General features: G+C 42.4%; 1 protein-coding gene across 15 annotated transcripts in view; it reads left to right on the top strand.

Annotated features, from left to right (window-relative positions):
• Window positions 1–1,351: 1,351 nt before the first annotated feature.
• Window positions 1,352–12,458, top strand: part of cacna1g (calcium channel, voltage-dependent, T type, alpha 1G subunit) — a 281,034-nt gene continuing 269,927 nt past the window's right edge. For 11 of the 15 annotated variants that reach the window (XM_028029261.1, XM_028029253.1, XM_028029260.1 and 8 more), the window contains exons 1-2: window positions 1,355–2,096; window positions 4,512–4,847. In XM_028029261.1, coding sequence (XP_027885062.1) covers window positions 4,522–4,847 — 326 coding nt within the window. In that variant the 5' untranslated portion in view covers window positions 1,355–2,096; window positions 4,512–4,521. Of the gene's footprint in view, window positions 2,097–4,511; window positions 4,848–12,458 lie in introns of those variants that run through there. The other 4 variants (XM_028029258.1, XM_028029259.1, XM_028029246.1 and 1 more) reach the window with 3 other exon arrangements.

Below are 12,458 nucleotides of genomic sequence, written 5' to 3'. Positions count from 1 at the left end.
TGTGCAGCAGGGTTTATAAATCCCTCTATCACATAAAAAAGCAGAAAGAGCAGCTCTGCCTCGGGGTGTTTTAGTTTGCAAACCAGCTGTGGATCTAACCGTGTGTGTATGAGAGAGCGCGCGAGATGCAAACAGCCTGGGGAAACTACTTCCTCTAGTGGCCACTAGGTGCAGTGCATGTGAGAGAGAGCCCTGTAGAGGCCCACACGACTGGAACAAGTGAGCAAATAAATGAGCTTTCTTTTATTTTTCTCCGCACCAAATCTAATATGGAATCATAATAGCTCGCAAACCTATTCAGAAGTTTAAAACTCCAGACCTAAAACTCGTTTAAAAAGTGGGCCGAGGCTTAAAAACGACACTGTCACGTCCAAAATGAACTGAGTGACTTTATGCTATCGCTTCACAATTATGCACAAATAGAACCAGATGCTTGCCTCGTGCTGGCTATTCTGAGGTAAGTAATGGCTTACAAAGAATAACAATTTTTTTTGGAAAAAAAAAAAATAAAATAAAATCATTAATTCAATCGAAACAATTTTGTTGCTGAATATTGCTCTTACTGAGCCCCTGAAAATTCATTCCTTTTCAGCATGAAACAAAAAATCAAGTTTTACGAAGGTTTCAACTGGTGTGAATAATGTTAAACAAATCAGTCCGTTTGTTTTTGTGTGTGTGTTTTGATTTTGACTCGAGGTAATTTCCTGTTTCTGAAGGAATAAAAACAACCCCGAGACGTTTTCTTTAACTTTTTCCACCTTTCAGACAGTTTAAAGTTCTCGTTGTCCAAGTGCGGCAACTTCTCCCCCCATCTCCTCCTCCTCCTCCTCCTCCTCAAACTTTCCCTTCGTAGATCCCTCTGCACCAATCGCGCCGCGGCGCTCCTCGCATGCCGTCACTGCCTCGCTTCTCATTGGCTGTCGGCGGACATTAGGATTCCAGCTGTTTCGGCCGTTCACCTCTCTTTCCCTCTCTTTCTCTTTCCCTCTCTCCGGCTCGAACTTCAACTAACAAACCCAGCCCGACCGGAGAGGAGGGAGCTCCGAGCGTCCGCGCGCTCCGATTGGCGCAGATCTGTCCGCGCGCCGAGGCGGAGGAGGGGGGAGCGAGAAGTTTTGGAGAACACCCACACACCCCACCACCACCACCACTGCTACTTCCCCCATCTCTCTCTCTTTCCCTCTCTGTGTGTGTCTCTCTCTCTCATCATGATCCAGCTGTGAGAGCCTCGCGGATGGACGGAACCGAGCGGTGCAGTCTGGAGCAGACCAGCGCGAGAGCAGGAGCACCCGGTCTTTCATGTGCGCAACAGCAGCAGCGGAGGAGGAGAGGAGGTGGGGGCGCCGGGGGGGTTCGGGGGGCGCGAGGTTTTCAGTGCGCAGCGACGAGGATGCGCAGCAGCATCTCCATGGATCTTTTAAGAATGCATAACTACTGAGGAACCAGCGGGCAGGGAAAACGGCGGCTGGAAGTGTTGGATTCTCTTCCCGAATGAGGAAAGCCAGCCGGGATTGGTTATTTCTCTCCTCTCTGTTTTGTTTCGTTTTTTTTTTGTAAAGAAGGCTTTCCTCTGCTTGTCTTGAGAAGAAGGAAGTTTGCGCACGGCGTCATTATTCTAATAAAAAAGGTTTAATGGGATTTTTTTATTTTTTTGGGGTTTTTTTTTTTTTTTTTTTTTTTTTTTTTTTTTTTCTCCACATGAGATGGTCATGAGGTGTCGGTGAGAGCTCCCGGAGAGGCGCCGGCGGAGGGTCAGGGGGGCGCGGGAGGGGGAGAGACCGGGGCCTGAGCGCACCGCGTCTGCAGCAGAGCGCGGCGCGGCGCACCACCTGGAAACTATATACGCTCCGCTTGACGCACCAAACCCACAAGAAGAGAAAGGGTCTCCGCTTTTTGTTTGGTTTCTCCCTTTTTTTTTTCTTCCTTCAACACGCTGTTTACTTCTCCTTCGTTTAATATATCTTTTTTTTTTTTTTTTTTTTTTGCAAATGGAGTTTATTTTCTCCCCCAGGCTGGTGCGGACTTTACGGCTCGGACAGAAACTGATCATGTGATGACAAAGAGCGCGTTTGGCACATCTACAGAGTCCATTACAGGTAAAATAACGATAAAATGAAAATATAAGAGAGAGAGAGCGAGAGAGAAAAGAATCGAGCAGAATATCTTTGCGAAAATAATCACATTAAATCAACACATGGTGGGAGGTTTTATTGTGAGGATACTGCTTAAGTGTAGGAGCGGATAATACGGACTGCGGGCGATCGGTGCTTTGTTTCTGTTGAAAAGGAATGCAGCGCGGACAGAACTGACAGGCTCGGTAAGCAGCGCAATAATATCCAAAAAACTGACAAATTAGTTCCGTTAGAACAATGCTTTTGTTAGTTTATTCTTTGCAAACTAACGGATCAAAGTAAACTGGGACCTAAGAAAAAATAAGATGCAAAGATTTGCATAGTAAAATATTATTTCTCAGCAAACCACTGTGTGGTTGAGAATTGAAGTTGTTGAAAGTATTTTTTTAGGCTAATTTGCTTTTTATGCGGAGATGAATTCTGTGTAGCAGGCAGTAAAATTGGTGTTACAAGTTGTATGCAGTTTTTATGAGTCAGTATTATGGAAATTAAACAAACTCATCGACTCCAAACTACAATAAAATTCTATGTAAAAATCTTATTCAATCAAGGCCATGGCTACACTATTTGAATATATATTTTATTAAAATGTTTTTCTACCCTTATTGACTCTGTTTCTGTGTACAGTCTGCACGTTCAGTCAAAACTGCTGCAGTAACTATTCCATGCCAGCAGGTGGCAATACCGGTAACGCTGATCCTGAACGAGGCTAAGGTAACGCTAGGCTAATGATTCAGAAGAATTGGACCAAAAAAAAAATGTAACTAACGCTTTTATTCATACTGTTTGATGTTTTCTCTCGGTCGTTAACTTCTTTAACTTGTATTTGAAGCTCAATGGAACATAATGAGAAAGAAATGAGACAGATGTGACAGAAAACCCACAAACATAACTGCACTGTTGTGGTTCCTGGGCCTCCAAGTCGGTGCAGAAAGTGATTACCTGTAATATTCTTTGCATATGCAGCTCATGTGGACTAGATACATTGAAAATAAAAGGTAAAATTTTTGCTTGCAGTATAACTAGCTACTAAATTTGATTACGTTTTTGCTAATTGTTATTGTTGTTGTTTCTCCTCATTTTGTTTATGCTAAAAAGAAATGACAAAGTAGATGTAGGCATAAGCTGTTGCTGAAAAGTTTTAAACCGTTGAAAACTTTTCTGAGAAGGTGGAAAGTAAATCTCCTTTCTTTTTATACTAAATCTTCCTCAAAAGAAATTCATTTAAATGCTTTGGATAGTGGACATGAAAAATTTCAATTACCAAAATAAACTTCCCAATGAGAATGTAAATCATTGTTCAATATCACATTTGAAGCTAATATACTTGATTAACATTGAAATAATTATAAATAAGAAAAAAATATTTAACACTCTCCAAAATAATTTTTTTTTATCCCTGACAACTAAGCCTGCACTATGTTAGGAAAACATGCTGCTTTAATCTTAACAATTATTGCAAAAATGGTTTAGATGAGGGTCTTGGAATGAGTTTAGGGGTCTTTACCTGACATGAAGCTAGTAACCTATCAAATGTTGAATCCAAGAAGTTGTGTGAAATGTCTAATGCATGACATTAGATATTTCTAATGAATTTATCAAATGACTGCGATTTGATAAATTCGCGGTTCTATTCAGGATTGCGCTGAGTTTGCTAGCAAGTTCGACTTTAGCATTAGTGCTATTTCTGTGTACAAAGTTTGTCCAGAAACAAACTTTTACAACCAAAAGTCTTAAAAATAAACTTTTTAGATGTAATACAGTGAATCCCCACCCATTTCCGGTTCAGCATTTGCAGATTTTTCTGTGGAACAGAACTTCTACTGATTCACAGAAAACCCTTCTATTCGCTCATTTATCATTGCTTTTTCCCTCGCACATTAAAATATTCAAAAGAAAATGTTGCTTGGGAAACTGAAATATGTAGCCACAATGTTACTTGATATGCTATTAGCTGGTGTTTGCTTTCCCCACTTTGCATTCTGTCATTTTGTTGTAATGTCAGTCTCACTGCTCTCTCCTGGACCTGCAGATGATGGAAAAACAAGAGCTGTTGGCTAATTAAAAAAACATCTTCTACTAAATTAGGTTAAAATTATTTTAACGACTAATATCCAAAATTCCAAAATGTTTTTTTTTTTTTAGCTCTTCTAAAGTAATCTGTGTTCCTTCTTTACATTCAGACTGTAAATTTATTTAAGTTTTATATCCAGTTAGACATTCACATTAGTTTAACAAGACTAATGCTAACAAATTAAACTAGGTCATTTAAGCCTAGTTTTATGCAAACACAAAACAAAGCTATTATTATTTATTTCATAAAGTCGGCTCAGTAGGTTGAAATTTCACACTTAATCGTCCACCACCTGATCACCACAGGAGCTGAGTGATGGCCGAGGATGGGGGAAGTGTCTCCGCGCTCCCCGACGCCAGGGGCTCAGAGGGTCGCTCCTCTCTGCCAAGGACTTTCATCCGGCTGAACGACCTGTCCGGGCTGGCAACGGGAGCCGTGGAGTGTGGCGGCGGCGGTGGCGGCGAGCTGGTGATGGAGCCGGGGTCTCCGGCGCCCGACGGGATCTCTGTGGCCGGGGACGAGGGTTCGACGCAGGGCGGCGGGGAGAGCCTGCCCTACCCCACGCTGGCCCCCGTGGTCTTCTTCTACCTGAAACAAACCACGCGCCCCCGGAGTTGGTGTCTCAAAATGGTGTGCAACCCATATCCTTTTCTGTTTTAAATTTAGAACAACAGACCCAAGTCTGCTCAGTCGCACCTGCGGAAGGTAAGAAACTTCTTCTCAACTTGGTCCCATCGCTTCCAAGGTGGTGGAACCACCAGCGGAGTGTGTGTGATTGTGTGTGCTCCGCCTGGAGTCGTGGTCAGCGTGGTGTAGATGGGTTTGTTGGAGTTGCAGTCTCGCTCATATGCAGGGGCAAATGTAATAGGATGCAGTCCCCTGGGGAAAGAGACAGTTTTGGGACATATGTTTTTTTTAATGTTTTCATGTCACAATAGATTGATTTTGACTCCAAACTGTTTTTCGCCTCTGTTTACACGACAATGCTGTTTCTTCAAAATAATTTTTTTTGTTTGTTGTTTCTAATGAGAATGGACTGCAGGTCTTTTCGATTAGACTTTGTGATAATCCATTCCAGTAATGGAGTTAAACCAAATGGGGGAAGGAAATGAAGGGTATAAACTGACTAAAGGTGAACTGAGCCGAAGTTCCAGAAATGTCTGATTCCATAAAAACAAACCAATAAACTTTCAATTGGACTACAATGGCTATATCAGCTGTGCTAGGTGCTTAACATACATATAAAACATGCTAGCGTTTCCTTTTGATTGAGCCCTTGATTCTGAGGATCAAGGCTTATGTTAGCAGTAAGACACTATTGTTTCAAAATATTGTGTTGGTTCACAAATAGCCTCACAGGGATGTGGGATTGCATTTTACTGGAAATATATACTGTATATATATGTATTTTTTTAAAAACAGCTTTTGCAAATCACCCATTTATTAAAATCAGTAAATCCCTGTTTTGAGCCGCCAAAACTTGGGGATCCCAAATGTACCATTGCAAAAGCCCCAGTCAGCTCAGGCCTAATGTGTGCACACACCTTGGCCCTCCGGTCATGCTCTCCTGTGCTACCGCTCCTCAGAACCTCCAGCTGATTACTCTTAACGAGTGTCATGGAAGAAAACCCTCTGACTTCCTGTGACAGTTCCCGCAGCGCGCGGCTGTTATAATTAGATCACTGATACCTGCCCCGCTTGTTTATTGAGCCTTTCCTTGGGGTTAATAGCGACCATCGAAGACACACAGGCTTATTGAATCGTTTCTGTTGCCAAGGTGTGTTATTGATTCATACGCGTACAGGCCTGCAAAGAAGAAAGAGCCACTTGAGATTGTTTTTCTTTGTTCATAGTTGGAAACTAAGATAATTCACATGTATACATTTAAATATCTAGGAGATGCTCACATTTTCTAATCCAGAACCCTTTCACCTAAAGATTTAGTGATGGACAAAAAAATAAATAAAATAAGACTGGAATATTTTTCATACAATTGTAGGATTTTTAAAAACCTTTTTTTAATCCTTTTTATTTGCATTTTAGCACCATTACTATGACTGGTAAAAGCAGCTGCTGTTTATGTTTTTGCTGCCTTTTAAAGTCTGATGTATTATGTCAAAGTTTTCCTGTTGAGTGCAAACTATACACTATGAACTGTAGTTGTGGTATCCTTTCTTTGAAAAAAACCCTGATATTTACACAAATTTTAAACATAAGCATGTAAAACGATCCAGTGGCATTTATTTCAAATAGAAAGGCATCCTTCTGCTTCTAAAATGATATAAACTATCTATTATTAATACTAAAATGAACTTAATGAATACATTTATTATAGGTGGGAGAAGGTTAGGCCTCTTTCTTTATTCTCCGTACAGCAAACTACAATCATTTCTTTCATTAAACTGACTATATGATAAATGTTAGTGGCTAAAAGAAAGTGGGTGTTTAAAAATATTCTGTTCCTGCGTAGCAGTAACCGTCCCAGTGACCCTGAGCATTTATAAATTCTACATATCCTGCGCAGGTATTGCTTGAAAGATTAGCTACATTTCAGTCGACATTCCTGAAGAAGGTTGTGCAGATGAACGCAATGGAGAACCACTTCTTCCGGATCAGTAGATAGACCTTTCAGCCATCGCTGGAGGAGGATCCAATCGTTGGATGATGATGGTATCTGGTCCAAAGTCCATATTGGATCAAATCAGTTTCCACTACTGGAGTTATTTAGCGTCACAGAGCCGTTACCTTGGTTGATAATTCTTTGTGCTGAAGGTTTCAGACAGCTGCCCTGTTGTCCCTCAGATTACCTCTGTTCCTCTCGTTCCTGTCTGCCTCCCTCCCACACCTCCGCTGTCCTGCCCATACATCCATCACTTCATCCATCCATCCCATCCCCTCTGCCTCGTCTCCTGCTTTACATCTCACTTTCTTCCCTCCCGCCCCCCGCTCGTCTTTCCTCATTTGTCACTGCTTTAATTGAGACACAGTCAAGCTGTCCTCCTCAAATTCCTCCAGGAACGTTGTCCACAACGCTGACGTTCGCACTTGATACTCTCACTCCCAGACTTCATTTCCCTTCCCTTGCCCTCTCCATTCACCCCCCCCGCTCCCCCTGTTCTTTATGATCTGGCTCAGTCTGGCACTGATCACAGCTGATTTCCATGTCTGCAAATGTCAAATCTTTAAAGGTCTTACATGAGAGCCCAGTGGCCTCCGCGGGGAGTAGAGACAATCTATGATACTATTATCCAAGTCTGGGATTCTCAAACATTTAATTTGTTGGTCCAGCCTCCCCACAGAGAGCCCTGTGTATGGACAGTACAATGCAGTCTTATTAAGGATATAGATTACTTCAGATTTGGGTTTTTAGTCACATTAGTTAGAAATTAGGGATTTTTAACTCCAAGAGATTTCTACTGAAACCTATCATGTGAATGTACTGTATCTTTACAGTGTGTGTGGTTGCTAAAGTTGTCCCCAGGTCAGTTACTACTTCAAAATAATGTTTGATAAAGACATGAAATATTGTCTTAATTAGCTAGGTAATACATGCATGTGGGGATAACTAAACTTTTCTTGACTCTGTCAGGTTTGGTTGAATTTCAATGGCACCCTACTTGACCAATTCCCCTTCCCGTACTCCTAGCAACCTACCAGTTTTGGTATATCCTAAGCCTGGTTGCTTTAAGTTTCTTCCTGCTAAAAGGTAGTTAAGTCTCTTCAGTGTCACTTTGTGTTTGTTCCTGTTGAGTGATTGCTGCGATGATTAGATGCAGTTTGCTGCGATTTCTTGGACAGTTTTTTACCATTAGACATAAAACGATTAGCCTTGTAAAAACTAGCCCATTGTTCTACGCTTTGCTTTGTACGCAGGATCTGGACCGTTGGCTATTGAGAAACTATTGCTTGCTGGAAGTGTGGACCTTGTGGAAGTTTGAAACGACTGGATCTGATTTTACCCAGTTGCTGACGTTTGGCTGTAACATGTGTATTGCGTCTACTCGATGAAGCTTGCTGGCAATTGCGTATGCTGTAAACAACCCTGTGAGGAATTCGGTCATAACATCTTTCCCAGCATTAAAATGTCTTAAGCATTTCTTTGCTTCGGTTGTAATTGCTCAACATTTGGTAGCGTGGCCTACAGGGACTGAATAATCTCATCCATTTCCTCAGGTGCCATTTCCAGGTACCGTAATCTACCTTAGGTAGACTACGGTTCTAAAACAGAAAATAACATCATTGTCATCGTTCACAACTTCTCCTTCTGTTCGGTGATTGGCCCAGTTGAAATTCAACCAAGGTACCAAAGGGGGATGAGAGTCGAACGGAATGACGTAGGAAGGCAATGGCTAATCTAATGAAATTATTATCTAAAGCAGGCTTCTATTGTGTTAGAATTAGAATAGACTGTAGATTATTTAGTTGTTCTAAATCTGAAAATATTGGACTGGACTTTACTGGAATGAATGAGAACCTTGTAGTAGACTAGTGAACCTGTTTAAGGAATAGCCTTGCACTTGCCTATTGACAGCTAGAGTTGGATGGATTGTGACTCTTGGGATTCTGTATGACCGGACATAAATCTAACCTCTTGTCTTGTAAAATGTTTTTTATGATTCAACAACTCTCATAATTTGATTCTACATTGTAATTTAGTTTCTTCTCCTTTAGTTTTATGATTGCTTTACCTCTATTGCTGCAAACAAAGCCATCTCGTCCCCTTCTAAGATAAACATAAGAAACTGATGGTACATTTTGACTCTACAGTGATTTCTAGATAACCCTTGCTATTTCCATAAAATTTCTTGAAACTGATTCAATGGTTTGGGCAACTGATCAGGATCCAGTACCCTGGTCCTCCTCACGTCCTTGGTTGTTGGGGTGCCTCCCACTCAGAAGTCTCTGAAGGGACTGTTTATTCCTTCTGGTCTGGGACCACCTTGGAAGCTCCCACAATTAACTGGAGCGTGTCTCTGAGAGATGGGAGTCTGTGTCTTGTTTACTCCTGCTGTTACAGTCCTCTAACTTTTTGAAAACTAGTCCATCTTTTGAGGACCAAACCTGGTCCTGATTGAGTTGCACTGTCAGTTTTGGGTCCTCGGTCAGGTTGAAGGTTAAGGTGTCTATTGAGTTTCAGTTTGAGTTGCACAGTAAAAAGAAATGAATATGATTCCCTAATAAGGCCAGTAATACAAACTCGTGTTTGCTCTGGCGTTCCTTGCATTGACACTTCACCTCTTCCAGTTTGGCCTTTAATGCCTTTCTTTGCTGACTTAGGAAAAGGTCGTTGATTTTATAACTCGTAACGCTGATCGATGGGTCTCTTGAGTCTTGAATGTTTGTTCACCCTGGTCTGTTTGCGAACCAACGCTTTGTTTCCAAGAGAGCAAATACATGCAGCCTCAGCTATATTTTTAACTCTTCCCCACTTGATCCGTGGACCTTTGCTGCCTCTGCCTCTCGGCGCTCTCTTCTTCAAGAATTAATCCTGCAGTAGTCGCTCGCCCCCAGCTATAAATACATCCGCAGCACACCAGTAGCAGCAGCAGCCAGTTCTTATGCACAGAAAGGGCTTCTTCTGTCTGTAGCTCTAGACCAACAGCACAGGAAAGCCCCTCTGACTTCAGGCTTTAGAGTCTATTCTAAACAGGCATATTCTCGGTAAGCCCTCGGCTTGAGCTGGTCCGCTGTCTTTCTCAACAGTCTGAAGTAATTAAGACCCCTCGATGCTTGGTGAGGTATTTAGAGTCTAATTGAAGACCCCCAGGGGTGCGTGCTTTGAGTGATGTTTTGCCCAACACGTTGCCTGTGTGCTGGTTTTGCCAACGATTCCTGCAGAATCTGTGGATGATAAAGAGAGCGAGAGCGAGGTTGTGTAACCAGCTCTTTTCTCACATACACACGCATACACACACACTTCCACAGGACTCCTGTAGGTGTCTCCTCACTGGCGGGGAACTGGATGTCGTGCCAAGACGGAGGAGGAAGAGGGGACTTTGGCAACAAGTCCTGTGCTCTGTATCCTTTTGCTCACAGTGATCTGAGCCGAGGATTACAGAGCGCACAACAGAGAGGGAGGACACCTGGTCAGGGGAAGTGTTTGTCGTCACGTAAAAGTCTAACTCCCAAGGGTGTGGGTTGGTTTGAGTTAAATTTGCTCCTGGCTTTGTTTTTCGATTGGTTCTAGTTCACACTCTTTTATGCTGAACTTTGCAAAACCATTCATACCATACATTTTTACATATTAAACATATAACTCATTGCACTTTATTAAGAGTGCATTCACATCTGTCCTACTTAGTCCACTTTAGTTTTTTTGCGTAGAAAGTGTGGTTTATTCGGGGAGGTGTGAACGCACAATCGCACTCTGACAAGTGTGAACTCTTGTCCGCCTACAAAGTGAACTCTGGTGCGGTTCATATGCATATGAATGCCAAGCAGACCGAAGTGCACTCCAAAATCAGGAAGCCAACTATAGTTCAGTGAATTCTGGGTAAATACAACCAAAACAAATGTATGGGTCTAGAGCTGGTGATAGAGCTTTTACCAAAGACTAGACAAATCCTACAACCGCTAAAATCTGACGCCACTCCATTGTTGTTTACATTTTATGAAGAAGAAAGTTGTGCTCAGTGTCTTGTTCAGAGGTTTTTGTGTTGCTTCCTTCAATAGCTCTTTATTCAGCACCACCACAGACGAGGAAGGGAACAGGTTTTTCAAAGGGTTTGGTTTGTTTGACACAGTGCAGTGTGAAAGTGTGTTCCCTAATCTACCGAACCACCAGGAGTGACACATAATGTTGTCACCGTGTGTGTAGGGTTATTTTTCTTCATGTTTCCTGCTCTGCCACACTTGATGCTAATGACTCTTCAACATGTCAACTCTACAGACACTTGCTAATGACCAGTTCAGTTAAATAAGGTGAACAGTAGTAGCAGTGAGATATGCAACAGGACAGTAGGATGCTAATATTTGGGTGGGGGAACATTGCTCTACATGGCAAACGTTTTTCCTGGGAAACAAATTTTTTTTCCACTTCATAATTATGCACTATTTTCTGTTCTATTGTGTGAAATCCCAGTAAAATGTCTTGAGTGTGAAAAGAGGAATGGAAACCTTTGCTGTGGTATATCTGCAAAGCAGAGGCTCAGGTTGCTCTGCAGCTCAAGGCTCTGCTGTGGATTTCAGGTAATGAAGGTTGAAGCAAACACTTACTTACTTACTCAGCAGAATATGTCTTCTGGCCCTCCCCTCATCTTTTCTTGCCACTTCCCCCCCACCCCTTTACCCGTTACCATTTTTTCTTTCTTTCTTTCTTTCTTCCGCTGGGTTAGAAATGCTAAAGAGCCAAGGGGCGTGTGTGTGTGTGTGTGTGCCATCTTTGACAGCCTCCAAACCTAGTGAAGGAGGAAGAACAAGGAGAAAAGGAGGGGGGGAAAAGAGCAGGAGCGAGCGGGAAGAAAAAAGGGAGAAAATAAAGCATAGGCTCAGTTGGAGAGCCGAGTGGGATTTCAGAGAGCATTTTTAAGACTTGAGAAAGCAGGAGTTTACTCGCCAAAAACTTTACTTTAACACCCTCCCTCTGTGCTGCTGCTGCGCCCCGTACCCCCTCTCTCAGCTCCTCTGAGACTTTTAAAACCTCGTCGAGTTTGATCTCGGTTTTTAATTCTGAACTTCTCTCAACGTAGGTGAAGGGTGCGTTTAAGGGGCTACAAGCTGTGTGTACGTTTTCCAGATTTTCTCTGTGAAGTATATTTCTGCTTTAGCTGGCCAAGAGGCTCAGATGAGCTCTGCTTATGTACCCGAAAGGTTTTGACGAAGAGGTCGTCTAGTCAAGTCTAGTGAGACTGTTTTTAGTGACTTTAGTCGTGAGTTTGCGTTTCTCTCCAGGTGATGTGACTTGTGTGTGCGAGTTGCTTGCAAAAGTTTTCAAACCGTTTCACATTTTGTCATGTTGGAAGATCATAGGAGATATCGACACATAGCAGTGCACAATTGTAAATTGTGTGGAAAGTGAGACATGGGTTTTGTCCCTGTGGTACTGTTGGTGTACCCTACTAGGGTTATAACTGATTACAGGTGAGCCAAATATCCCCTAAGGCTTTAGATTTTAAATAATAAAGCACTATATGTCTGGACTGGCAACCTGGGTAGGGTGCACCACACCTTTCGCCCAAAGACCGCTGGACATGGGGACTGGATAAATCGAATGGATGGAGGTTCTCAGAAGGTTTTTTGGTTGCCCAGACAGA

Source organism: Xiphophorus couchianus, chromosome 10 (assembly GCF_001444195.1).
Source record: "Xiphophorus couchianus chromosome 10, X_couchianus-1.0, whole genome shotgun sequence".
Lineage (NCBI taxonomy): Eukaryota > Metazoa > Chordata > Actinopteri > Cyprinodontiformes > Poeciliidae > Xiphophorus > Xiphophorus couchianus.
The sequence above is the reverse complement of the archived record's forward strand: the minus strand, read 5'-3'. Positions and strand labels throughout refer to the sequence as shown.